At 41.6% G+C, this 25777-nt stretch overlaps 1 protein-coding gene across 31 annotated transcripts in view; it reads right to left on the reverse strand.

Moving 5' to 3' along the window:
• The window catches only part of tcf7l2 (transcription factor 7 like 2), a 107320-nt gene that overhangs the window by 45825 nt on the left and 35718 nt on the right, over positions 1–25777 (reverse strand). For 15 of the 31 annotated variants that reach the window (XM_032573736.1, XM_032573739.1, XM_032573742.1 and 12 more), the window contains exons 4-5: positions 24286–24387; positions 16091–16150 (exon numbers count right to left, since the gene is read on the reverse strand). The exons of 5 other annotated variants lie outside the window; for them this stretch is intronic. In XM_032573736.1, coding sequence (XP_032429627.1) covers positions 16091–16150; positions 24286–24387 — 162 coding nt within the window. The remainder of the gene's footprint in view (positions 1–16090; positions 16151–24285; positions 24388–25777) is intronic. 11 more of the 31 variants (XM_032573743.1, XM_032573745.1, XM_032573747.1 and 8 more) reach the window with 2 other exon arrangements.

The raw sequence follows: 25777 nt of genomic DNA on the forward strand, positions 1-25777 counted from the left end.
TAATTGGTTCGCTTAAGATCCAGTGAGTTGTGTGCTTCTATAGGAAAATTAGGTCTGTTTCCCGGAGTTTGGCTGGACGTGTTTATTAACAAACACTTCAGCCCAATTTCCGTTCAGAGACGAAAGGGGAGAAGCAGCAAAGGATGGTTTTGCATGAACTGTACGTTTTGCTCTTTGCTGTCATTCTGCATTTCCGATGCTAATTTTAAAATTAGTCTTTTAAATTTAATTACAGAGGAAGGAAAAGGAAAAAAGAAAAAGTTAGTCGAGACAAACCAATCAGGTTACCGGACAAATTTCTGACTTTGCTGATTCTGATCATGATCACTTTTTTAATTTTTTATTTAATTTTTTAATTCTGATGCAATGTAAAAAGGAAATGTATAAAGAAAAAGTGTTTTCACAGAACTCTTTATGTTGATGCATTTACACACTGATAAAAGATGGGAGGTTTCAGTTTTGATGCATTTAGTGTATTCCAAAAAGAAAGATACATTTTTTTTATTATTTGACCACCTTATGATCGATCAGAGGCGATCAACGAGAAATTAGCCAATATGGTTAGCATCTCAAAAGTTGAAACAGTATCTGAACTTCTGACCCCAAATATCAAAGGAGCTGAAAAGGAGGTTTCATAGATGCAGTGAAGGACCAAACAGCAGAGAGAGAAGCAGGAAGTTCAAATCATCTCATTGTGATCCTTTCTCATCCTCTTAGTACATGTTTCTGTAGGTTATAAGAAAGACAAATATGACTTTAAAATGATTCCTGTTGCAAAAAATAGTCAAGGTGACTGTTTTAAAAGTAAAACTAGTAATCTAGGAGAGATTATTCTTTTTCGCTAGATGGCCATCTGATCAGACAGCCCTGATAATTAACCAGCTAACATTAGCCTGGATTCACATGTGTTTTTCTGTCAAAACGGGGGAACTTCCAGGTTTTTATTCTATTTTTTCATTTAAGTCTACATATCAAAATCACAATATCTATAAATAAACATTAAAGATAATATTATCCAACTACAATAAATCAATATGCAACATTACTTTTGACGCAACAGTATATTTTTTTTCTTTTCTGCAACAAAAAATGTTTCATAAAGTGCTTACACTTTTTTTTAAAGTCATAACACAGATGAATATTGTCTTTTACTTTAAACTGAGTCCCAAATACAAACCTGATTCTTCTTGTTGATTTTATTTTACACCAATGTGCCAAACCATTCTCTGGTATGAATTTTGCTGTAGCCTCTCAATCAGCTCCCTGCAGGCGACCGCTCCACTTCCCCCCTACACAAATCATCTGCAAACGACTGGGCCTTCCAGTTGCCATTAGGAGCTACATGATGTGGAGCTGCTCCGACTAAAAGACCTTGTAATCAACAATGGTGTAAATGTGTTAAGTTCACCGTCTCGTACGGCGGGGAGTTCAATGGTCCTGACAGTGTAATTACGGGTTGCCGCCACAACGCAGTGGTCGGCACGCTCGACGCTAATTCAATCCATCTTCATTTCCAACAGCAACGCCCCCCTCACCATTGATGGATAGTTATCATTAGAGAGTGACAAAGCGCTGAAACGAGCGAGGCGTGTGTGTTCGGTGGACGAAGAGTAGCGGTGGTTTACATGGAGGCAGGAGTGAGCATGGAGAGGTCGAAACGAGGATGAGGAGGGGGGAGAAAGTTTGGGTCAGGCAGCGGGTCGGCATCCTTCACACAAAGACACACCGACTATCTAAATGCGCACAAGCAGTTTGGCTCGCCGCGACCCCGACACACAGAGAGGCTACGGCTCAACTCAGCAGCCTTTTATAGCATGCTGCTCGCTCTGCTGACACACATACACACACACACACACGCCGACAGACACAAACACAAAGTCTAGGGCAGCAAAACACAAAACCACAGGCTGGGACTGAGGCTGACTGGCTTGCTCCTCTATATTTTCAGTCTATATATTCAGCCTCTGTGTCTTAATTATGTGCTCCTAAAAGAACGGGCCCTTCCAGCCTTTTGGAGGCCCTGCTGGATCATTACATGACTTTTAAACTCCAGACGAAAACACACAATATGACTTATTCTTATGAGCATTTCCCTGCCTGAAAATTATACAGTTTGGGACATTTTCTGCATCGAAATTGTCTCCGGAACAAACCGGGTCTGTAAAACGAGGAAATAGGGAACAGACATGGGAGTAGAAGAAAAAAAAAAAACAAAGGGGGGATTTCAGAGTGGCGCCGTTTCACAGGTTCGGCCTAATCTTGTTTGAATCGATTGTGGTCGGCGACCCGGCAAAGGCCCATGTGGAGGCAGCCTGCTCCACCACGCTTTCAAAGAGAGCCGCTGTCACTGTTGCCCCCCACCCGTCAACCAGGAGGTGGTGCTACTGGGATGAAGTAGCATCATCTTTTTTTCTTTTTTGCTTAGGCAGCTGAAAAGCAGAAAAGAAATGTGTTTGGTGGAGATGAAATAATAACTGGGATTTAAAAGGCTCCTCTGACACCAAGTGTTGTAGATGCTTCCTAGAAAAGACGCTCCGTTTTCCAGTCTGAGTAGATTTAGCAGATTTCATTTAGAAGATGCTGCTTCTGGTAAAGCAACATCTTCTCAATGAGTGGTTATGCTCTGACACATGCTGCCAAGGATGGCTTGACATTCTATTTAGAGAATCAATCAATCAATCAATCAATCAATCAATCAATCAATCAATAGGCCACGGATGGGAATCGTCCAATTTTCTTCTCATCAGCCCTAATTGCCAAGATTCAGATAATGTCAAACTTTTTCCTATTCTAACTTTAAGAACTCTGGTTGATGCATCTGTAGGTCAAAAATACTCTTCTGCAAGTATAGGCAAGATGTAAAAAAAAAGAATGTCATGAAAGATTTTACTAATTTAATTTATCAAAGTGAAACTGAGCTAGACCCACAGTCATTCATTTCTGTTCATTTCAGACATAAAATACACTGAAAGACAGAAAAAAAATTTTTTTAAACACTAAAGTTTTGTTCTGTCTTTCACAATCATGACAAAGACTCATCACTGGGAATAAAACGTCATCGCTAAAGAAGAAAATATAGCAATGGAAAGTTTAGTAGAACGAAAAATAAATGTAAAAAAAAGGCAGCAACTACCTTGAAAGGATTGTGACACACTCTCAAGGTTGGGAGATATTCAAAAAAAAGTGTTGAGTGCATATATTCCACTTGACATACTTTTTTCGCCTTATGAAATATTCTAATTTTCTGAATTAATGAATTGTGGGTTTTCATCAGTTAATCATCAAAGTTAACAGAAATAAGCCTTTGTTTAAACTGAATGCTAAAATAAATCGATATTCAGATCTACTGAGATATACGTTTTAGTATAACAACAATCAGATAGAGAATAGGGGCGTATCAGTAGGTGTATAAATATGGGTAATGATACTTTTTTGTTTTCCTATAGATTCAAAGCTACTACCCCTATCAAACAACCCACAACATATTTTTTGTCATTTATCTGTTACAGTCCTTAGAAAAAAAACATTCAGAATCAGTCAAATGTAAATCGCCGGTGGATCTCTATTTGTATTTGGTCCAGACGGGTTCATAGGTCATTCTGTCCAACTCTAAGCAAAATCTAATGACCTAAATATAACTTGAGTCTAGGTCACAAACCTGAGATTCCATCTTTGATTTGACCCTAAGAATATCATTTAGGACCTCCCATCAGTCCTACAGACTTTGGGAAGTCAGTGAGAAGTGGTGAGGTTTAAGGCTTTGCTCACAGGAAATCATGAGTAAAAAAAAATCACAGCGTGCATGAAATACTGTTAAAAAAAAAAAAAAAAGCTGTAAAAGTAATTAAAATATTACTCTGTTAGGATAACTTTCAAATTACAAAGGCTTTTCTTTACATTTCTACAACTGCTGCCAAGTTTGCATATATGTTGCGCAGGCTACCCACGCTGCAGGTCTTTACAGTTTTTCTGCAGAAACTTGCAGGCATGAGCTCGGCGGCCAACGTGCCGCAGAAAACTGCCAGGCCCGCTTGCAGACCCTGCAGTTTGTTTAGCAACACTCCTTTTGACGACGCCCGAAGGGTGCAATTAAGCCCAATTAGAGGCTGTCGGTTTTATTAAGAGGCACAGACTGGCCAGGCTTGGGGGCAGTGTGGGGTAGAGGAGGGAGCGAAAGAGGACGAGGGAAGAGAGGAGGGGCGGGAAGGAGAGTCTGCAGCACCAATGTAATGCTGCTGCTGCTGCTGTAGAGGAACTAGGCAAGTAAATAAACTTTAAGCCAACCAATCAGACGTTAAACCTGAATGGAGTCAGGATGAGCAGGTAACTCTGATGATGGCACGATGAGAAAAGCATTTTTAGTGATCAGAGATCGTGTGGGGATCAATGGATGACAACAGCAGCTCATCTATAAATACTCTGCGGCTACAGTGAATGCAGACATGTGTGGATGCAGATGTCACAAAGCATTTTCGGAAGGGGACCGGTTGGGGGGAGGCGTGAAGAGGTGGGGGGTTCAGTGGTAGTTATGCGATTCTGCCCTGACACATCAGTGTGTTAGTGAAAAGAGCAATACAGCTGGCTGGGAACAAAAAAACGGCAGCATCGCTTTCATCAGCGAATCAGAAAAAGAAAAAGAAAAAACACGCAAATGAATGTATCATTTCCCCCCCACACCCCACTCTCCTCACAATTCCTTTTCCGTCGACCCCTCGACAGGGATGTTTACAGATAGCTATCATTCGCCCCCTCGTTTTCACATTTGCGCTTGGACACGTTTCAAAAGCCCGGGCCCTTTTCATCTCCCCGCTCGCTGTGAGGAAATTTGCTCCTTAATGGCTTTCAAAACAGGAAGCGCAGACAATATAAAAAATAAAAAGGAGAAGAAGTGAGGAGAATGCTTTGCTCTCTGTCCCCCCCCCCGCCAACCACCCTCAACACCAGCCGCCGCCAGCCGTCGCATCCTTCCCGAATGTGAGCACCGCCGCCGTGCCAAGGTGCCAACTGTGCCAGTCACACTGACCTCCATCTGCAGGCAACTCGATACCATCTCTTCAAACTGCCGCGCGCTCTCGCTGAATGGGGCTCGCTCAGTCGCAGTGAAGCCTGAATGCCATTCAAAGCTGCGGCTCGGAATTGTGTTTCAAGTTTGTGCGCTATTGTATCTTTTGTTCACAGCTGCTGTGTAGGGGAAGGAAAGGGAAAAAAAATCCTTTATCACTAAAATGAATACTAAAACGGTTGTACTGGAGGAATGCACAGAGGAATACATTACCACCAATGTGCAAATTATTCCACTATCAGGCAAATTAGAGCCGTTTTTTTTTTTTCTCCCGCAAGACTTTATCAATGACCCTCGCAAGGAGAAGAAGGGGGGAAGGCCGAGCTGCTGCGGACCGGCTCAAATTGCTTCTAAAAGATGGTTGTCTTGCCAAGTACTATGGGTACTATTTTAGCTGTATATGTAGGTGTCTGTTTACTCATGTTGTATTCATAATTCCGCCTCCTGCAGGGCATCCGTGTCCACCGAGTGCCCTTGAACATGCCATGAGTAGTCTTTCTGCGCCTCGACTAAAAAGAGACCTGAAAGACAGCTACACACGCTTCCGCACAGTTGGATAAAACAAACCTTAACCACACAACTCAACCTCACCAAAGAACCAGATTTTTTTTTTTTTTCAATAGATGTTCTGAAGAGTGTTTTTTCTCTCCCCTCGTCTTTGCTTTTTGTTCTCCCTGGGTAAAACAAATGCATCATTTTCCAGTTTCAAAAAAAAAAGAAAAAAAAAGAAAAATCTTTACTCCCTCTTCTCCCTCCCATTGTGCTGTTTCCGTGTATGGAAGTGCTCCCTCCCATTGATTTTCTCCCAGCCGAGGCCCTACCCTACACGAGCTGCTTCCTCTGCGGTGTCATCTCCTTGTGCCTCTCTGCTTTTAACTGCGTTTTACTCCTGTGGCTCGCTGTACACCTGCCAGACTGGCAGTGGTGAGTGAAGTCAGAAGAACTGATACAAACACTCAAAAGTTTTTGATACTGATTTGGCTTTTTTGATGCAGATAATGAGGATAAAACCTAAAACTGCTGGAAGCCTGTTGAATCAGGTCGTAATGTTGATGAGAAACCACTTTAGAGATTGGTGTCACACTTAGCGGTTTGCATTTAGGCTGAAAAGTTTCTCCCACCTGAGCTGCGGATCTCTGCAGCTCCTCCAGAGTTAACATGGCTGCTTTCCTGATTATAACATAATAATATTCTCTAACAAATAGCTAAAGGCCGTTGTAGAGTTTAAACTGAGCTTAAATTACGTGTATCAGATTAAAAGGGACTGCCACACTTTTCAGTATTTTATTTAGTAGAGACCTTTGAGAACCACGCATCAACTTTAATGTCTGTAACATAAAATCTAGGGCTGCAACTAACAAATATTTTAGTAATAAATTATTCTGACAATTAACTGATTAAAAATCAAATAAAAAACTAGGACAATGTGCAGAATTTTCATCCTTTTCTATACAATATCAGAAAAACTTTACAAGATGCACATAATTTCAATAAAAAAAATTTAAAAAGAAACTAAACATCAAAATTGCCTGCAATGCAAAAACTGCTTTCCTTTAATGAATGATTGATCATTTGTAGCAAAGAACGCCTCTGCATATTAAAAAAAAAAAAATCTTCAAACATCCAGATGTGGAAATCACAGCCCTTTCTGTTTGACTTATTATTATAGTGTAGGACAAATCGGCTTATTATTTTTTGGATTAACTTTGTAATAAATAGATAAAAATTTATCTATTTCAATTTTGTATACAGATACTAATAAGAAATAAATTAAATTAAATTTATAGTTAAGGGTAGGACATATTCAAAGAAAACATCTTTTTTTATCTTAAATGATGGAAGTATGTAGTTCTTGTTTATTTTTGACATAATTACTGTTCTGAGTGTGTTGTTTTTTCAGCAAATTGCCATTTTATGAGTCTGCATACTCCAGTTAATGATTCATCTATTGCTAAATTTGTTTATTTCAATAATCAATGAATCATGATTAACCTGATTAATCATTTCAGTAATAATAAAATCCCAATTTAAATGTGTGACGAAACATAAAGAGGTTCAAATACTTGCAGGGATGCTTCAGCAGGCCATAGTGTCTACCTTTTTCAGATCTGTTTCATGCATAAAGCCTCTCAGCATAAAAAACCGTACACTGTGGAGTGATATGCGATAGGAGTATTTAAAGGCATCCGTTTATTCTTGACAGGACTCGATATTCCAGGGAGTTTCAGGGAATATTTTCCAGCCTGTGCAGCCTTTGCTCTACCAGCCACCCACTCACCCCCACTGTGATGCGTGCCTGTGTCCACTGGGGGCTACAATTAGTCCATCAAACTCATTCCACACCACCTCTCCGATCCCCTTTTTCTCACCCTCCAAAAGCCCGGGCTCCTCGGAAGAGACAGGCAACTTGTAAGACTGGGGGAGGTAAGCCTTTGAAGTGCCAAGTTTTTGCAGAAGCCTTGCTTTTTTTCCCCCTCACATCGAGGCTGAGACGATAGAACAATTAAAGTATCTGGAGAGGCGGGCTGACTCTGCGCTTTATGCATGCGCCTGCCTCGACTCTGGCCCCTCGGAGGTAAGGGGTGGCAGGGCCAGTGTCACACACGTTTAGATGTATTTTTATGCCAAAGCCGTAAATCTGTCTCGGCGTACACGCCTGGCTTCTGATTGGCTGGACACGTTTCTGTCTGCGTCTGTCAGTTACGAGCTTTTAAATCTGGAGCAGCAGTGCAGTATTTCACAACTCCGCCTGGCCTCTGGCCCTGGATTTAACTTCAGCGGTTCGTATAAATAAGTCAGACTTGACTAGTTAACAATTCTCATTATCCGCTAGGGGTTTGAGTGATTTAGAATGCAGAGATGGAAACGTATTAGTGCGAGTTTTCTGTTGGGATGAACAGGAAAGGACAGACGAAAGTTACATTTTGTGCTCAGATAATGTTCAGAAATTTCCCCCGAATTGGCCTGCATGCCGGGAGCCAACATGTCGTCTCCTGACTCTAAGCTGAACAAACTCAGGGCCCTGGGCTGCTGTGTGTTGTTGTGCAAAGACAAAGCTCCTCTTTCTGGCTCTGCTCCGGTGGGGCTTGATGGCAGCAGGCCAGGTAATTACACAGCACTGTCTTAAGAATCCAAGGAGGAAGGTCTGCTATCGTTCACATTTGCACAAAACCCCCCACCATCAATTATGTGCATTCACTGAGTACACAGCTCCACCTGCACACACACTTAACTTTAAACAAAGATTACATTATGCCAGGCAGGATTACAGTGATTCCAAGTCGACCTGGGCTCGCATGGTGGCTCTCCCTCTGGCACCAGAGGTCATCGTTTGAGTAGAGTAGCACCAGCCCCAGATTGAACAGGTGTGTAACTTATGCAGATGCGCAGCTCCAACATGTGGTCTGCATTAGTTGCTGTCGCTGCTGCAGCCCAAAGCAAAGCTTTCCCTCCAGATCAGGAGTCGAGTCCAAAGTGTCATTCCGGATTAGCAATCGACTCGCTGCTGAATTCCCTCCAGTTGGGAAGAGGACATTTCCTCGAATCAGAATACTTTCACGTGTTTCATGACCGAATTTCACGATCTTCCAGATTCACTTCAGCAGAATTGGCAATTAATGCCGACCCACTTTTACAGGACAAAGTTAATGCAGATATTTCTGATGAGATACGGATTAGCTTAGAGATATTTATCTCTCTAAGATAAACTGACTGGATGGATGGATGCATGGATGGATAAACAAGTCGTTGGATGGATGCATCAACCTAGTGATGGATGGGTGACAAACCCATCACCACTCCACTGATAAACCAATCACTGGAGGGGTGGATGGCTGTATGGATGGATGAAATGATAAATAAACAAATCATTGGATGGATGGATAGATGGATGGAGGGAGGGAGGGAATGATAGAAAAACAATCGTTGGATGGATAAACTAATCATTGGATGGATGAATGGATAGACGGACGGACGGATGGATGGATGAAATGATAGATAAACCAACCATTGGCAGGGTGGATGGATGGATGGATGGATGGATGGATGGATGGATGGATGGACGGACAAACGGACAGACAGAAAGAACCATCAGAGCAGTATCAGGCTGCTGTTGCTGCTTCTATAATCTGCAGTGAAAGGAAACGGTGAGTCAAATGTTTTTTTCTTTTATTGACAATTGCAGGTTTAAACACGCGCTGACTCAGCAGCATTTAAGCACTTGTATCCCCAACGTTGAACATAATTCCTTTAATTTGTCCAAGGTAAACGTGAAGGCACGCAATGATCTTCGCTTCTCTTTCAGTAATCTTGTAAAGCGCTTAAGACGTCCAAACACAAAAGTACATAAAAGAATCGTGACCAACTCTGCAGCCCAGACTGAAGGCTGACTATCACTTTAAAAAGCACAGATCTCACATTATCTACAGAGCTGATTTTATCGGCTCTCATTATAACTTCATTTACAACTTCTTTTAAGTCAGTTAGCTGCAGGAGAACAAAACCAAGACTACTTCATAAGGGCATTGATGTTTTTGAATGAGTGAATGTAAGGCTGGAGCACGACAACAAGGGTGAGCCTCTTTCTTCTGACAAAAGCACAAAGAGACAGAGGCGCGAGATGGCACCAAAGCAAGTAAATTGCACCAACAAAAAAAAAAAAGAAAAAAAAAAGGGGGAAGTCATGCTTCAACAGAGTGGGTGGTGGTCTCTCCCTCTCTCTCTCTTCTATCTTGCTGGTTATTCTACACTTTTTCCAGAGAAAGGATAAAAAAAATGCCATGGATTCCAGTGAATGCCAGTGAGACTCAAGCGAGCTATTCATGCTGCCAGTTGATTTAGGCATGCCTCGCTACACACCAATCAGCCCCAGCCCCGGCCTCGCCAGCCAGCCACTCACTCGCTCACTCACTCACTCACTCACTCACTCACTCACTCACTCACTCACTCACTCACTCACTCACTCACTCACTCACTCACTCACTCACTCACTCACTTACTCACTCGTCTGCCACTCTATCGCAAGATGGAGACAGCGCCAAAAAGTTCCAATTAAAATATCCGTTTGTGAAGTGAGCGCAGGAAAAAAAAAGAAAAAAAAAAGGAATGGCGTAGGAGAAAACACAACAAAAGCTGCCAAAATCCTGCGGACAAGCCTCATACTTAGGAGCTGCTTCTGTCTGCACTAACTAAATAAGTAAGAGGAGTGTGTGTGGATGTAAGAAGGAGCGCCTTGTTATAGAGAAACGGGGCATGTTGCAGATGGAAGGGCGACGCCATTCCCCTTCAAAAAAAACTTTATCGGCTGGGTCGATAAAGTGCGCGCCGAATCATCGCCGGGCCGTCGTTTAATGAGCCAGAGAGAAGGAGGAAGTGCGGCGTCCACAGAATCCCGCCGCTGTCTCTCTTCTTTTCTTCAAATCTCACATGCAGCTGTCAGGCAGCCGGTTTGGCCGTGCTGTTTATCTCACTCCAGGAGGATGTTAACAAGACAAATGAATGAATAAAATACACAAATAATGTGTTTAGGTAATGTTAATAATGCATGAAATGGAAACTGTTTTGTGACAGTCGTGCTACATTCAGGATTCCTTATCCCCCGAAGTTTGATGGCAGGCTTGTTTATTCCCTTTCTTGGCGGCAGATTTCCAAGGCGATGCGTGGCCGTAGATGCGGGCGTCTACAGCACATTTTGCTGATGAGGGAAGTAAAAAAAAAACACAGTGCTCTGACAAATTTAGACTTTTCTAGGCTCATATGCTGTCACTGCTGTGCCATTCTCCAGCATGAACCTTCATCTCAACAGTCGTGCTTTTCCTTGTTTTGTTTTATGACTGATTCCACTTTTCTGTTCCTTTTCAATACATGTATATACTCCCATCTCAAATCTAAAACTGAATCTATTCAGCCCCTTTACACTTACATCCTTTAGTAAAATCCAGTCCAGCCATCCATCTTGAAAAGTATATTATTTAAAAACAGTAGGTCTGTGAAGGTTTTCCTAGAGATCATCACTAAGACCAAAGAACATGGCGGTCAGCTAGAAACTTCTGAAGAACTTTCAAACAAATTACAACTGTATGATGTCAGGAAAACAGGAAAAACTTCAACACGGTTGCTGACCACACGGGTGGTCCAGTCAAAGTCTTGACCTAAATCCAATTGAGAATCTGTAGCAAGACTTGAAAATTGATGCTAACAGATTCTTTTGCAATGCCTTGTATTTATAAAAAAAGACGGCTTAACAATAACACTAAGGCATGTGTGCACCTGCAGTGGTACGCAACAAAAGTCAAGGAAGTGTCCCAAAAAACAAAACAGGAGGAGGGGAAAGTCGCTCCAAGAAACTGTCTGGGTTAGAAAATAAGGATCATATCCAATTCCTTTCCTGGACCAACACTTGAAATAAGAAACAGGTCCAAGCACTCTGGACTGCACAGACTAGTAAGATGACAACACAAACGTCAAAAAACAGACAACCAAATCCAGGTTAAGTTCAGGAAAGTCTTTGCTGAAGATACTGAAGAGGGAAATCAAATAAACCGGGAGGCTGCAGCCGTTCCAACTTCTCCAAACCGACAAACTCTTTGGAATACACAAGGGCGGTGCTTAACGACTCAGAAAGCAGATGCCCCGTGTTTACCCCCACAAACTCCAAAGAAGAGACCCTGTCCTATCATCAGGCGAGAGGGGACAGAAAACCTGAATTCGAGGCGGCTTAAGTGCTCTCTGGAATCACTCAGCATTCCCCTCCCTTCCCGGTCCGGTCCACAGAGCAGAAATTTGACTGCGACGGCGTATCCATCCATAACAGTAAATTGCCCTTTGGGGAATTTTGGCGGGGCTCCGTGTTTTCCCTCCCATCTTTTTACCCCGCTGTAGTCCCAGCGTGCTCTTCCAGTTCCAAAAAGCTGTCTCCGTCACTCTCAATCACAAGCAGCTTGTCCGTATGCAAAAAACAGACGCTTTTCCGAAGGCTTCAGTCTGAGGTAGCCACGAAGAAGCGGACAGATCTGAAACTTGCAAAGGAAGATATCTGCTACTTGTTTGTCCTGGGCTTCATGTGGGTCGTTTGACTTACTAATAATGTAGTGCATGGGAAAGGTTAGTCGGGAATAATTTTAGGGGTCTGGAAAATTTATAGTTGCCAAATTCCATACTTTTCCAAAGTCAAATCTCCAGGGTCCCATGTGCTTGTTAAAAGCGTTCATATAAAAACGTTTAGTAAGCAAGGAAGGAAGACAGGGAGGGAAGAAGGAAAGTAGGAAGGAACAGACTTAAGGTGTAAAGACGTTTTCAAATCTTTGCAGTTTGAAACCGCAAAGATTTTCCCTCTGACCGATCCTTTTACTGAGATGTCCGATTCTGTCTGCCACATTGTGCTGCACCCATCAGGTCAGCTGGCTGAAGAAGGCTGTTAAACTTTTCACTCACCTGAACAAAAAATACTGATTTCCAGTCAGTATTTAATTAATGCCATCTTAAGTCTACAGATGGAGAGCTACGGATGTTGTCTTTAAGCAGCTGATTACTGGGTGGCAGCCAGAGCAGATAGCCCTACTAATTAATCTGAAAATATCAGGTGCATGCAACACATTTTTGATTAAGTTTATATTAAAATCAAAATAAGTAAATGTTTGGATTACATTTAGTAAACTATAGTGTTTGTAACAGTATAAATAACAGTTTTTCTGTTATGAATAAAAATGAAGTTCTATCATGTTCTACATTTTTGTTTTGAATTTTTGCTCAGATGTTACTGAAGGTCATCATACAGAAAGAATCTCATATTTCTTGTGATATTTCCTATTGTTTATTTAAAACAACGGCTGCAAACTTTTCTTGTTTGTGGTGAAAGTTGTTCAACAACAAACATGGACCTGTGAACTAATTTAAAATCCTTTGTTTGACTCAATAAAGCAGATTGGATTCAATGCAGCTACGGCCCGAAACACACGAGACACCGATGTACGAATCTGCAGCCAAAAACTCCCTAAAACCCTTGGAGCACAGCTGGAGAATCAGTTCAACCTGTTCCCTCCCGAACTTCCTGGAAAAAAAAAGGCTGATTTTTTCTGATGAGTAACAGGGAGGGTTAGTCACTCGAACGGGACAGAAAAAATTCCTTCGACAAACAGCAGGATTTTAAATTCGCTCCGCAACTTCCAGCTGGAATCTCCTCCTTCTGCTACGTAATTCCCCTCCTCTTTGTGGCTCAACCTCAATCCCCCCCACCCCCTCATCCCTTTACATGCTACAGCTGGGAAGAAGGGGGGATAAAATGAGGTCAAGGATCATCTTACTCCTTATACTCTAACATCCCTCCTCTCTTCCCCTCCCGCCCTCTCTCCCTCACTCAAAACTTCATTCCATCACTGCAGTTCCCCCGTTTTAGCCCCCGCCCCACCCTTTCCCGTGCCCTCGGCCCGGTGCTAATTGGTAAATCTGTTGAACCATGCCATCTCCAACAATGAGGCACCTGGAGCTCTGTCAAAACAAGTTCCCCAGCGCAAACGGCGTCCAGTGTTAATGCAGCGGCGTGCCGAGCTGCACAGAGAGTCTGCTGTCGCCCTGCAAAATGCAGATCAAGCCGTCCAGGGGAATTTGTCAGAGATGAGCACGCTCTGACAGTCGACGGTGGGAGTGGTTCGTTAAGAATAAAGATTAATCATCAGCAGTGTATCTGACTCTTGATCCTGGTTCTTTGTGCAAGACAGCAATTAGAAAAATCTTACTAAGACTGATGGTTTTTTTTTTGTTTGTTTGTTTGTTTTCAAAGCCTCCACAGGCCAGATCTCTTTGTTAAAAGGGAAACATCATCGTCTCGCTTCACCCTGACAAGCCGTCATCCAAGACTCGAGTCACACCTTAGGCTCAAGGACGCTGCGTCCACATCGGCGCAGACAAAGGTGTGTTTGTAAGACACACACACACATACACACACATGCCGAAAGACAGACCGGCACACCCAAAGTTGATCCTGCCAGACCTTGTCAAACAAGTTTTAGCAGAGACGGAGGGAGGGAACTAAGGCATCAAGTCGACATGAGGAAAAGATTGTTTTTTTCTGTCTATCAAATGCGATTTACCATCTTCCTTGACTGTTTTTTCTTTCATTTATTTAGTGTTATTTACAGGCAACAAAGGCTCCGGCAGAGTGTGCATAATCAACAAGCAATTGATTAGTCAAACAATTGGAGTGAGCCCTCCAGAAGGCCGCAGTGGCCTCAGAGGAGATTAAGCCTCCTCTCTTCTGGGTTTTGGTAATGCCCGGCCTATTTCTGGCTTCACAGTGCCTGACTGAGGCGAATCCAAACAAGGCTTACTGAAGTCCCTCAGCATGTCAGCGCGGAGGCACTAAAAACAACAGCTAACCTTACCTTCGGGCTCCGCTTTTTGATTACTTTGAGGGGTTTTAAATAGATGCAGGAAAAACAGGAATCAGAGAGGGACATTCAGAGCCAACATGGTTATCTGGACTCTAAATCTTCAACCAGTGGATGTAAACACTCCAGTGTATTGCATCTTTGTGTGAGGAAAACTCTGTTAGCCAGTTTGTGTGAGAATACAGGGCCGTTTTTGAAAACAGCTGCATAAAAGTCACAAATTTTTGTAAAAAGCTTTGTCCTATAAAAGGATGTCAACAAGAAACGGTTAAGACATGATAGAAACCAAACAAAGACAAAAACAGTTTGTTTTCCACCTGCTGTCACATTACAGCCACATACTTCAACGCATTCCACTGGGATTTTACAAGACAGACCAACAAAAGCTGGTGTATGAATCAATTAATCACATGATAAATTAAATAAGCTTGATAATTAGAAATAAGCTTGATAATTACTATTTCCATGATTGTTTTTCTCATGCCTCTCTTTCTACCACAGACCGGATGACAAAGGTCTAGCTAGCCCCTTTTTTGAAGGACAATTTTATTTACAGACTTCAGTATCTATTTTATTTATTGCTTCAGTTGTTTTGTTTATTTATTTTGTATATTTAAAATGTCTTCCACTTATAGTGTTAAGCATTCATTAGAAATGAACTTTTAATAATATCTGACAGGGTTTACTGTCCCATCATTATACCAATTATGTTCTCAACACAACAATATCGTTTATTGCAATAACTTCTGGGGCAATTTATTGCCCAGCGAAATTTGTGATCATGACAGGCCTAGTTGTGAAGTAAAGTCAATGGGCTTTATAGATTCACCGTTCACTGTGAGAACAGCCTTTGGGTCCAATGAGGTCAAGTTCAATCAGATTGGACAGAGAGCATCTTGAAACAGATTTTCAACCTGATTTAGATCTGGGCTTTGACTGGGCCATACTAACATAAGAATATGCTTTGATCTAAATCATCTCATAGCAGCTTTGACTGATCGTCCGCTCAAGTCTCCAGACTTCTGCAGTCTGTATTCCTTCGTAATGATGTTTGTTCACTAATGTTCTCTGAAAAACAACTGAGACCTTCTCAGAACAGATTCAATTACACACAGCTGAACACGTTTAGTGTCTTATTTGGTCCAATTGTTTCCACCGGTTCTTATTTTACGGTATAAAAGTGAAAATAAAACCACGATGCACTTTTTTGTGTGTTGGTCTAAAAAAATCCCAATTGAATTCAATGAAGTTATGTGACAAAAAGTGGAAAAGTTCAAATGGTAAAAATACCTTTGAAAGGCTCTATACAGAAGTCAAAGCCAAATAAAGCAAGAAAATGCCTAAACATCCAATAAAACATCAATACAATTATATACATTAATAAATGCATTATCAGCACCATTCATCATACATAAACATTTGAGTTTTGATTTCACATAATAAGGCATTGCAGACATTCAGTAGCATATAAACAGCAAATCAGCAGCAATTAATGATTATGATTGCCATTATCACGATTTAAGGTTTTTCATTCACTACTTTTGCAATTTTAAATAATCAATAAATAATCAATTGGTAATTTGAGTGCATAATCAGTCAAATGAAAAAAAAAGCATATTATTTTTGGAATTCAAAGGTCTCTCACCAAATGAAATTGGTGAAGGCTCAGATCTGACTGTCCGGGGAATTCCCAGCAGAAGGGCCCCTGAAAGGCAAAGATGGACGTTCCCAAGTCACACAATTATATCAGCTCCCCATCTCTCCTTTTTTTCTCTCTCTCTCAATCTCTTTCTCTCTCACACACACATACACACAGGCGCACACATGGCTCTGCATACAATCTCAGCAGAAGGTTTTATGCAAAAAGAAACATGTTCGCATTTGAAAAAAAAAGCTGCATCCCCTGGCTGTTTTACTAATTTAAGCTACCACCTCGCCCATGCTGGCTCAGCTCTCAATGGACTCCGTTAGAACTGGTTTTACACAGGGAAAACGGGAGTGTGCTGGCTCTCAACTGGTTTTACAGTTGCCTGGTTGTTAAAACAACGTTGCGCTTTGCTAAAACATTTCACCTCCTCGGTGTGAACAAGGATGCCTCAGCTGGACTAGCTGGTCAGATTCTGCCTCAATGACACAAGTTATAATGTCAAAGCTTCTTTAATCCCAATTACATGATGACTTTTCACACACCAATTGAGAACATGCATTAAAAAAAATAGATATTTAAATTTAGCAGAGGGAAATCCAAGCTTTAACGATCCTGTAGCTAAAAGCAAAAGATGAAATTACAAACAAATGGCAGAGGACAGAAGAGGAGGAAAAGAAGTTTGAGATTGAAAACAAAAGAAGGGATAAACTAGTGAAAGTCAAACAACATGCAAAGGGAAGCAACAGGGCTTTTTAGTTTACTGAAGGGCTCTGGTACCCAAGAGCTACTGTGCACTCAGATCACTGGGTTTTCCTTCTACTCGTGTTGACCCTCAGGCCAGCAAGATAGCTCCTCATAAAAGCTAGTCAGTAAACACTGCGGTTTACTGGCGCAGCGCGCACACGCGAGCAAATATCCATTATGCCGTTAAAATGTGTCCAACACAGACTCTCACATGCCCACCCCTCAGCAAGGGTTAGCTTAAGTTCATGGGGGGTTATTTAGCAGTCAGCAAGAAGAAACAACAACAAAAAAAACTACAGTTCCTCACACAAATTAACTTTGGGATATGGCATGAAGAAACTACAGGCTAAAACACACCGCTTGCGTCCGGCTCTTCGCGCTACGATCCGATTTTTCCCAGACATACAGACTCAGATTCCAATGTCCATCAAAGGACCACCGGACTCGTGAGATTGAGCATTCATATGTTCCGGAAATCCCACCAGAATTAAAAGCTTCTCAAACAAGATCACTTTTTCCTTTTTTTTGTATTTCTGAGCTCCTATCCGGGGCAAGTACACTACTCTTTAGGCTAGAAATAGGTTTTAGTTTGTCTCACTTCCTGAGTCACTCATGACCTGCGGTCAACTTGCCACGCACTTTCGACCAAAGCAGACCCCAAGTCTTTCTTGGTTGGGCAGTCGGAGTAAATCTTTACCTCTGAAGCCTAAATAAGGGTGTTTTCACACCTGATAATCTGGTAGACAACTAAGGAGCACCATTAGATTTTAGCAATTTCTCTTTTCTCTTTGGCAGATGAGCCATTTTTCCCGCTAATGCTAGACTTGCCATTTGTTTTGGTTGTATTTACCCAGTAAATGCTTTTTGAGTAGTTACCAGTCTGCTTGACAGTCATTTGAACAGCGCCAGAGTTTGCTTCAACTGAACCGAGACCTAGCTTAAAACACATGCATGCCACATTTTTTCCAATTCTTATTTGTAAACAAAGTCAAAACACATTATTTTCCTTCCATTTACCATAATGCAATACTTTGGACTGTTCTATCACATAAATGGGTTGGCAACAAAATGTAAAAAATATAAACAGTACAGATACTATCTGTCGAGCATTTTAGAATATTCTAAGATTCTCTTTAAAAGCAAAGGAGTAGAAAAAAAAGAATCTGCAGTCGGTTGTTGTGGGATTGCTGCAAAGTGAGCCAACACTGAGCGGATTGTCTGTGGGAACGAGCCGCCATCCAGACTACTGGACAGATACAAAGACCGAGGTGCTCTCATTCTCATTGTCACAGTTCCCGGGGCTGACGCCACGTCTCGTCCGGGCCAATGACGCAAGCGTGGCCCTCTCCAACAAGCGCCTGAAGCCGGAGGAGGCAACAACGCCGAAACAAACTGGTCGATAAGAATAAAAGTGTTATATAAAATGCGCACACACAAAAAGAAACTATCATCACATAACCCTGCATGCTAAGAGTATTTCTGGTTTCAAAATTGGAGACAACCGTAAATAGATGCGTGGGATGTGAGCCTTCTTGTGCAGCAGGGGATGGATGGAGGGATGCATGCACAAACAGAAGACAAAAAAGGAGGGAGGTGGTTATTTGGATGAAGGCTTAAAATGCAGCAGGAAAGAACAGTTAAAGGTCAGCAGAAGTTAGGGACAGAAAGAGTCGCTAAGGTAAAGACGGCGGAGTCGGGACTGTGCGTGGGTGGCGCCTGTTGACCATGGGGGTCGCTCATTAACAACAGTGAAGGCTGGGCCTCCCAGAGTCCCTGACAATTGTCTGGCCAGCCCAGGTGTATGGGGTATTCAGACCACAGGAAGCCCCCCTTTTCATCCCCTGCTACTCAAGGAAGATAGAGAAGTGGTCCCAGAAGGTGAATGTGATCCTGCCTCTTTTTTATTTTTTTTCCCTCCTAGAGTCGGAGTTCTTTGACCCGCTACAGGAATCCACAGTCATTGTGATGAGCCTATTCTGAATGTTTAACCAGGACACTGCTCTGTTTTTCAGCTTTCTCTCCTGCACTGCAAGAACACAAAATCTCAACAAGGATTTCTTGTCTTGTTTCCTATGCAAGTATCTTATTTCACTTAAGACAAAACTAGCTTATAAGTAACATTTTAGCAAAATACAGGAGCTTTTAAGTAAATAACGCCTTAATATTAATTTAGAAAAGTAGTATTTCCACTGTCACATTATTTTATATTTAACAAGACATTTTTCCCATCTTATAAGTGAAATAATCTACTAGAGGAACTAGTACTAGAGAACTTTTTTAATATTAAGGAATTATTTACATAAAAGAAGCTCCTATATCTTCCTGAAAAGTAACTGTAAGTTAGTATACTTGGATTGAGATACACACTCGACCAAAAACACTTTAAGATTTTGTGCTTTTGCAGTGTGAACACATTCCTCAGGAAAACAGGTTTGTCTGAATGGAAATAAAGTGGAGGTTGTAGAGGCTCAGGTGGGAGGTCCGGCACACCGTAAAAATGAACGGATTCCATCACTTCCTCCATACTAATTACGATACACTTCGAACAAACGCCCTCCCTCTCTCTCTCTCTCTCTCTCTTCACCCCTCCAAAAGCCAATGCTTCACTACCTCTGACACACACACACACACACACGCCCGCACATGCTGACACACACAGTAAGGTGCAGTTGGGAAATGGTTAACACTCCAGCCGTCCCCTGCTGCCAGTGAAAGCCCACAAAACAATGGAGACATTGTTTGGCCAGGGCTAGACTCTAGACTCCAAGGCTGTGCATGGGCGTGTGCGTGCGCGCGTGTGTGTATGTGTGTGAGAGAGAAATCAGTGTGTATCCTCTTAAAACAGAGGATGTTTTTCCCTCTCAAAGCTTAAGATAAGAATTAACTTGCTGTCATACCTTTTCTTTAAGCTAAAGCAGAATCTAAAAATTCAAACCAACTTTGATCACATGACTGAGACGAGATCCTCCTTCACCCCCTTCACCCCCCCCACCCAGTCACGTGACATCATGACATCACCAACACAAGCCTGGACTCCTGCTGAGGCTGCCGCTGTGTTATTGTTGATGATATCAACACACGCAGCCCAAGTTCGTAGATTTACTAAACACTCTGATTTGGCTCATTGTCTCGCTGAGTTCATGCTACACAGACCCACCTCCCTGCAAAAGTATTCACACCCTCTTGGACTTTTCCGCATTCTGAACTGCAGAATAATGTCCTTTATTATGATTTCATGTGATAGAACAGCATTACATGCCTTTGTCTTTAAGCCTTTTTTACTCAAATGCCGATAAGGAATTTCATGTCTGCATAAATCTAGTTGTTTTGTTTCTGGCCTCACAGGTTTATTACAGCAGGGTGTCTGCATGTTTCAGCAAACCAAATTTAAGACTTTTTAAAGACCTTTTTAAAATGCCCCCTTAAATGAAATTTAAGACAAAAAAACTATAAATGTAGGGGATGTTTGGGAGATCCTGCTGTAACACAATCAAGCAAAGCAAAAACAAAAATTTCTGAGATGTGTTTCTGGCTCTTGGCAGCGGCTCTTTTCTACAGCCTTAACCCTGACAGTGCTAAACTTACCAAAACATTATTTTTTTTGCACCAAGTCCCATATGGGACGACAACAGTGGTGAAAGTGAACATCGTCCAGCCAAATGGAGATAAATTTGAATTTACCCATGAAAGGCGCAAAAAAGAGGAAGCTAGCTAGCTAGTAAGGGTAGCAACTACTTATCAGTAGCTTCAACCACATCAAGTCACAGAAAATGTCTGACAAAATGTAATACCTGTGATTAACATATTTAAGGTCAACATACATTTTTAAAATGAATTTAAGACATTTTAAGTTCTTAATTTTAGACAGACAAAATTAAGACTTTTTAAGGATGCACAGACGCCCTGTAGAGAAATGGCATCATGAAGACCATGAACACATCAGGCAGGTTCAGGGATGAAGTTGTTGAGAAGCAGAATTAGATTCAAGAACAATATCCTAATCTTGGATCCTCTCATTGAGCTATGGATGCTTCAATATTAAAATTTAGGCCAACGCCTGTAGAAATATTGCAGATATTATATGTATCATACAAAGTATATTTCCTTACTCTTTCAAATGACCACAACTCTGGCATTATTCTTTACTTCAGCTAAACATACCCACAATCCCGCACTGGATCATTATCAGTATTTTCCCCAAAAAACACCACAAGGACATTTGTCATTTTTGCACTTCACAAATCTGGCAAGATGAACCATTGTTGGAAACAGTAGCATATGGTGGTGGCAGCATTATCTTTTGCAGAGATAGAAAAACCTTAAGCAACCAGCTACTTTGCAACCCAAAACAGAAACACCCCAAAAGACTATAACTGCACCAGAAGGTGGTTCTACAAAGTACGTACTACAAATGTATGCTACGTTTTTCAGATTTCACAATGTGGATTGAGTCCAGTGTAATATTTTCTAAAAAGAATTAAACCTCAGAGGCCATAAAAGAACAGCTGCATTTATACTAATTAAATTAGATACAGGTGAGGTTTGTTTAGTACTTGGTGCAATCAGTCCCCCTCTCTTCAGGGGTATCGGAGTAAAATGAAAATATTGTTTCCACTTGTTTTCACAGCTATGCTCCACTCTGTGTTGGTCTATCACATTAAATCAAGTGTTTGGTAATGACAAAAAATTTAAAAACTATTAAGTGGTATGAATACTTTTGTGAATCATTAAGCTTTCCTTTGGACTAAATATTTAAAGCTGATGCAGTTTTCAACATTTATCAGCCTAATTTATGTTTCAAACGCATCTAAAAAGGGTTTATTGGTGTACAGCGTCGTGTCAACACATGAATAAATACTTAGCATTGTTGATCTTTCCCCGTCGGAGCTGCGTGACGCACAAAAATTGTTTTGCAGGCTCACCCTCCAAACCTGCACATCAGTAGGTGGATGAAATATTGAATGATTTTCAGCCAATGGCACAAAAGTTCAACAGCGGCAGGTCTTAAGGCTGCCTGCAGGGCGGTCGCGCACTTCAAAAAGGATCCAGCTTGGCCTCCTCCGAGGGGCACGGCAAGCCGGGCATCCAGCGTGCCCTCAGGGAGAACAACCATGATGAGGTCACTTCCTCCTCTCTCAGCTGATCCTCCATCGTTCCCAAATCTGAGCTTTCTACACAGAAATGAAAACATTTGACTTCATATTTATTCCTCGTCTACATCCACGTCCATCTTTGCTTCTGTTTATTATTGTTCCAACTGTCTTATTGCCACCTGTGAAACCTGCTCATGCTTCAGGCAGACGGAGGTCAAGGTACCTGAACGATTCGTTGCATTCGCAAACAAAAGGGAGCTACTGTTGGCGGCCAAATTCACAGATAAGAGCATCATGCACCCGAACAGTGAGGCCTTTTTTTTTTTGAGTGACACCTGCAGGATTCAACATGAGGTTGTCATTATGATTCACGGCAGCTGTCCTGCAGCTAATCTTTCCTTTTCTATATGTATGACAGCATGCATGATGCAAACGAGGGAAACATTGAACCCCACTTCCCGTCTCAGCCAGAGGTGGATGCTGGAGCAGATCGGGGGGAGCAGCCAACAATACGGGCAGCATTTCACATTCAGTTTCATCACTTCTACTAACAGGCAGTTGCGCACCGCCTGTACAGCGCCGCGGCAACGCTTCTGATCTTAACCAGCCTGTGTATCAAACGCATCGAACAGAAGTGGGTAATAGGAGCAAAGACATTACAATAGTTTTTTTTTTTGGTATTGATCAGTGTCATTATTTATTCAGGGTTATCTGTTTCACTGCTTTTGATTTGTTTATGTCTGTTTTGCAGTAAGGCCAAACAGGAGAGTTTCTACTGAAGAGAAGAAGAAAAGATGCCAATTTAACATTGAGCAGTTTTTCCTTCCACTCAACTTTTCATTAATACACTTGCAACATCCAGAAAAGCTAGCTTCTTTAGCAGTGACCTTGTGATTTGTGTGTTATCTGTTGGTTTCAAAATTACCACCGAGGAAGTTTCCTTAGCATTAAAGGGAAAGATCTGAATCCACAGAAAGATAACCAGAAATTACTTTCCTGAAACTTTCTGCACATATGAGCTCATTATAAATATGGCTCAGGTCTGCACTAATTTTTTGAAAGCAGAATGAGGATGAAATGAACACATCATATATCCTAAACGTCAGAGCAATAATATATGACAGATATAATGACATCATCATGTGAGCTGGGACTTTTGTTTCTTTCCCCCCTAACATCTCCAGAAATAACAAGGGTAAAAGGTATAAAACCACCAGCAACAACACAGAGAAGAATAATAAGACACTTTTTCTGAGTTCCTTTTCCTTCTCCTTGAATAACACTGTCATCGCTATCTCCTTATCATCTTTAAAAACAACTTTTGACAACATTTCTGTTTCAAGTAAGCAACGTTTCCCTATTTTAAGATGTGCTTCCTTAAATAGCAGGCGAAATACCAACAGAGGCCTCGCTTTGCCGGCTTTTCAAGAAGGAATTTATAACAGACCATAAAAGAGGCTGTAATGATCGAATGTCAAATGTGACTCACAGGGGACAGCGTGTCTCAATAGTGTAATCTGTGCGATAAAAACATCCTCCAGTGTGCGGATCCAGATCTGTAACGACAAATTAATGGCACGCTGGACGAAGAATGGGTCACGGGTTACTACAAGTTCTGTGCCGTGGAAATGTTCGTTTTCTTAAACAAAAACAAAAAAAAAACAGCAGCTGGAATTGCTCTGAGGCATTAATGGTCACATCAGATCACCTTCTCTATCCCCACACATAGAGAAGGTGTGGGGATAGAGATTTTCCTCGCTCTCGCCAATCGCTATGCCCTCCTTACATTAAAACTTTTCTACCGACCTCTTGTAAACTTTCAGCCTTGAACTAAGCTGCTGATTTTAGAGCTGGTAGATATCGACATGCCTGAGGTACATGCTGTTATTTGTATGTATCGTCAGGGCAACCCTCCAATGCCATGGACAGCGTGATCAATGACGGAGAAAAGCAACGCCCCCGGTTTCCTCACGAACATGTGTTTTGCAGCCCAGCATTTGTTTATTCCTATTAAACCGCAATCAATTGTCCATAAAAATCCAGCTAATTGCAATCCTGACCCGAGAGTTATCAATCCAAGAGATTACAGACGACATGGCTGGTTCAAAGAACAACAGGTGCGTCTGCCACGGAGTCTCCACCGATGCCACTCACCTCGTGATCAACCAGTCCACAACCACAAAGCCTTTCAGTGTCCACATGTGCATTTTTAGGAGAATTAGTGTGGCTTGGGTGTGTTAGTGGCTGTGATTTAGGCGAAACAAACACAAGTGTCCAGTCAAAAACAGACGAAGAAGGAGGGGGGGAAGCTTTTTCTTAGATGGTGAAAAAGGACCGAGCGGAGGATTTACTTACGACAATGTGTGCAGGTGACGGGGACCTGGCATCTTTAAGTGCTTGTCTACTCTGAAGACCTCCTGGTTGAACATCTAGAAGGGGCCATTTCATCTGTAGGTACTGAATGGCAGAAAAGAAACAGAATGGAAAGAAAGAAAACAAAACATGTTAACAATGCAAAAGAAGGGGAGCGGAAGGGGGAAAGGGAAAGTGGGAGGCAAAACCAAAAAGTAGTAGGACAAAACAAAAGGGGGAGACATTTCTCGACAAGTGCATAGGGGTGTGAAAACTCAAAAATATGGAGACGCAAATAAAAACTTTAAGGCAGATGGAGGCGATGAGAATGGCCTGAAGCATGCATCTAAGAGTCGAGCAGGAGTGCACACAGAAGCTGTGTAAACTAAATAATGTATATCATTTTCTTTCAGAAATACAAAGCACATACTTTTACAGAGAAAAAGTGTAGAAAAACAACAAAAAATACATTTACTCCTAAGTAGCAGACTGGTGATTTTAAGCATGTCTGAGTCACTGTGAGCTAAATTAAAGCAACGTCTTTTGGTTTCTTTTCCACGCCTTTATGGTGACCTCATGTCATCAGTGTGACGGGTTTTACTGAAAATCATAAGACGAGGCAAAGCGTGGTCCCTCACCACGCTCCTGTGAGGCTGAACCACCTGACTGCCTCCATAAATGATTGACCTGGCTTCTATCTGAAGTCAGAATGTCTGCCATCGCCCCTCCCCACCCTGTTTCTCTAAAGACACCTACACCAAGGGAGGAAATAAAATGAAACGAAACACAGATAAGCAGGAACAAGGGTCATGAGAAACATCTGTCTGTAGTAATAAATGGTAGAACAATCTACAGCTGATTGTACCTTTTAATTGAATATAAATGTTTATTGAAATGAAATGTTATTTCTCAAACTGAAGTAATCTGAATTGATTTTTAGCCACTGAAGGCCTGGTGTTGACTTTGCTACAACATGACAAGTCAAACTTTGCTTTTCAATGTTACAGCCACCTAGCCTGAGGTAAAAAGGTCAAAGTGACCGTGTAAAAAAGCTACAGAGAAACAAGTTACATGGGCAAAAATAACAAATATTTAGATCTTTTAATTATTTATTTGACCCAGCACAAAGAACGTGAAAAAAACTTAAATGAACTTAAAAAAGGTACAAAATGTTGATTTCCCTGTTGACGTTCTCAGTTCCACGCATGAAGTTTGAAATTAGTGGGGAAGATGCACCTCAACAACGTGCATTTTTAGACAAAAAGAAAGTTTTTGCTGTTATTCTGAATGGGAAAAAATTCCCATCCGTTTTTTATCAACAGCAATGCACCAGCTGCAAAACTGCCCCAAATCAGGAAGTATCCACCAGAACAAGTTTAAACCAATCACCTTTGACATCGTTCTTGTCACCGAGGCTAAACTGATCAAAATTGTCTCATCTAACCCATATTAATATGCATTAAACTACCACACTACTACAGAAGCTAACATTAAC

The sequence above is a fragment of the Xiphophorus hellerii genome, chromosome 10 (genome assembly GCF_003331165.1).
Source record: "Xiphophorus hellerii strain 12219 chromosome 10, Xiphophorus_hellerii-4.1, whole genome shotgun sequence".
Taxonomy (NCBI): Eukaryota; Metazoa; Chordata; class Actinopteri; order Cyprinodontiformes; family Poeciliidae; genus Xiphophorus; species Xiphophorus hellerii.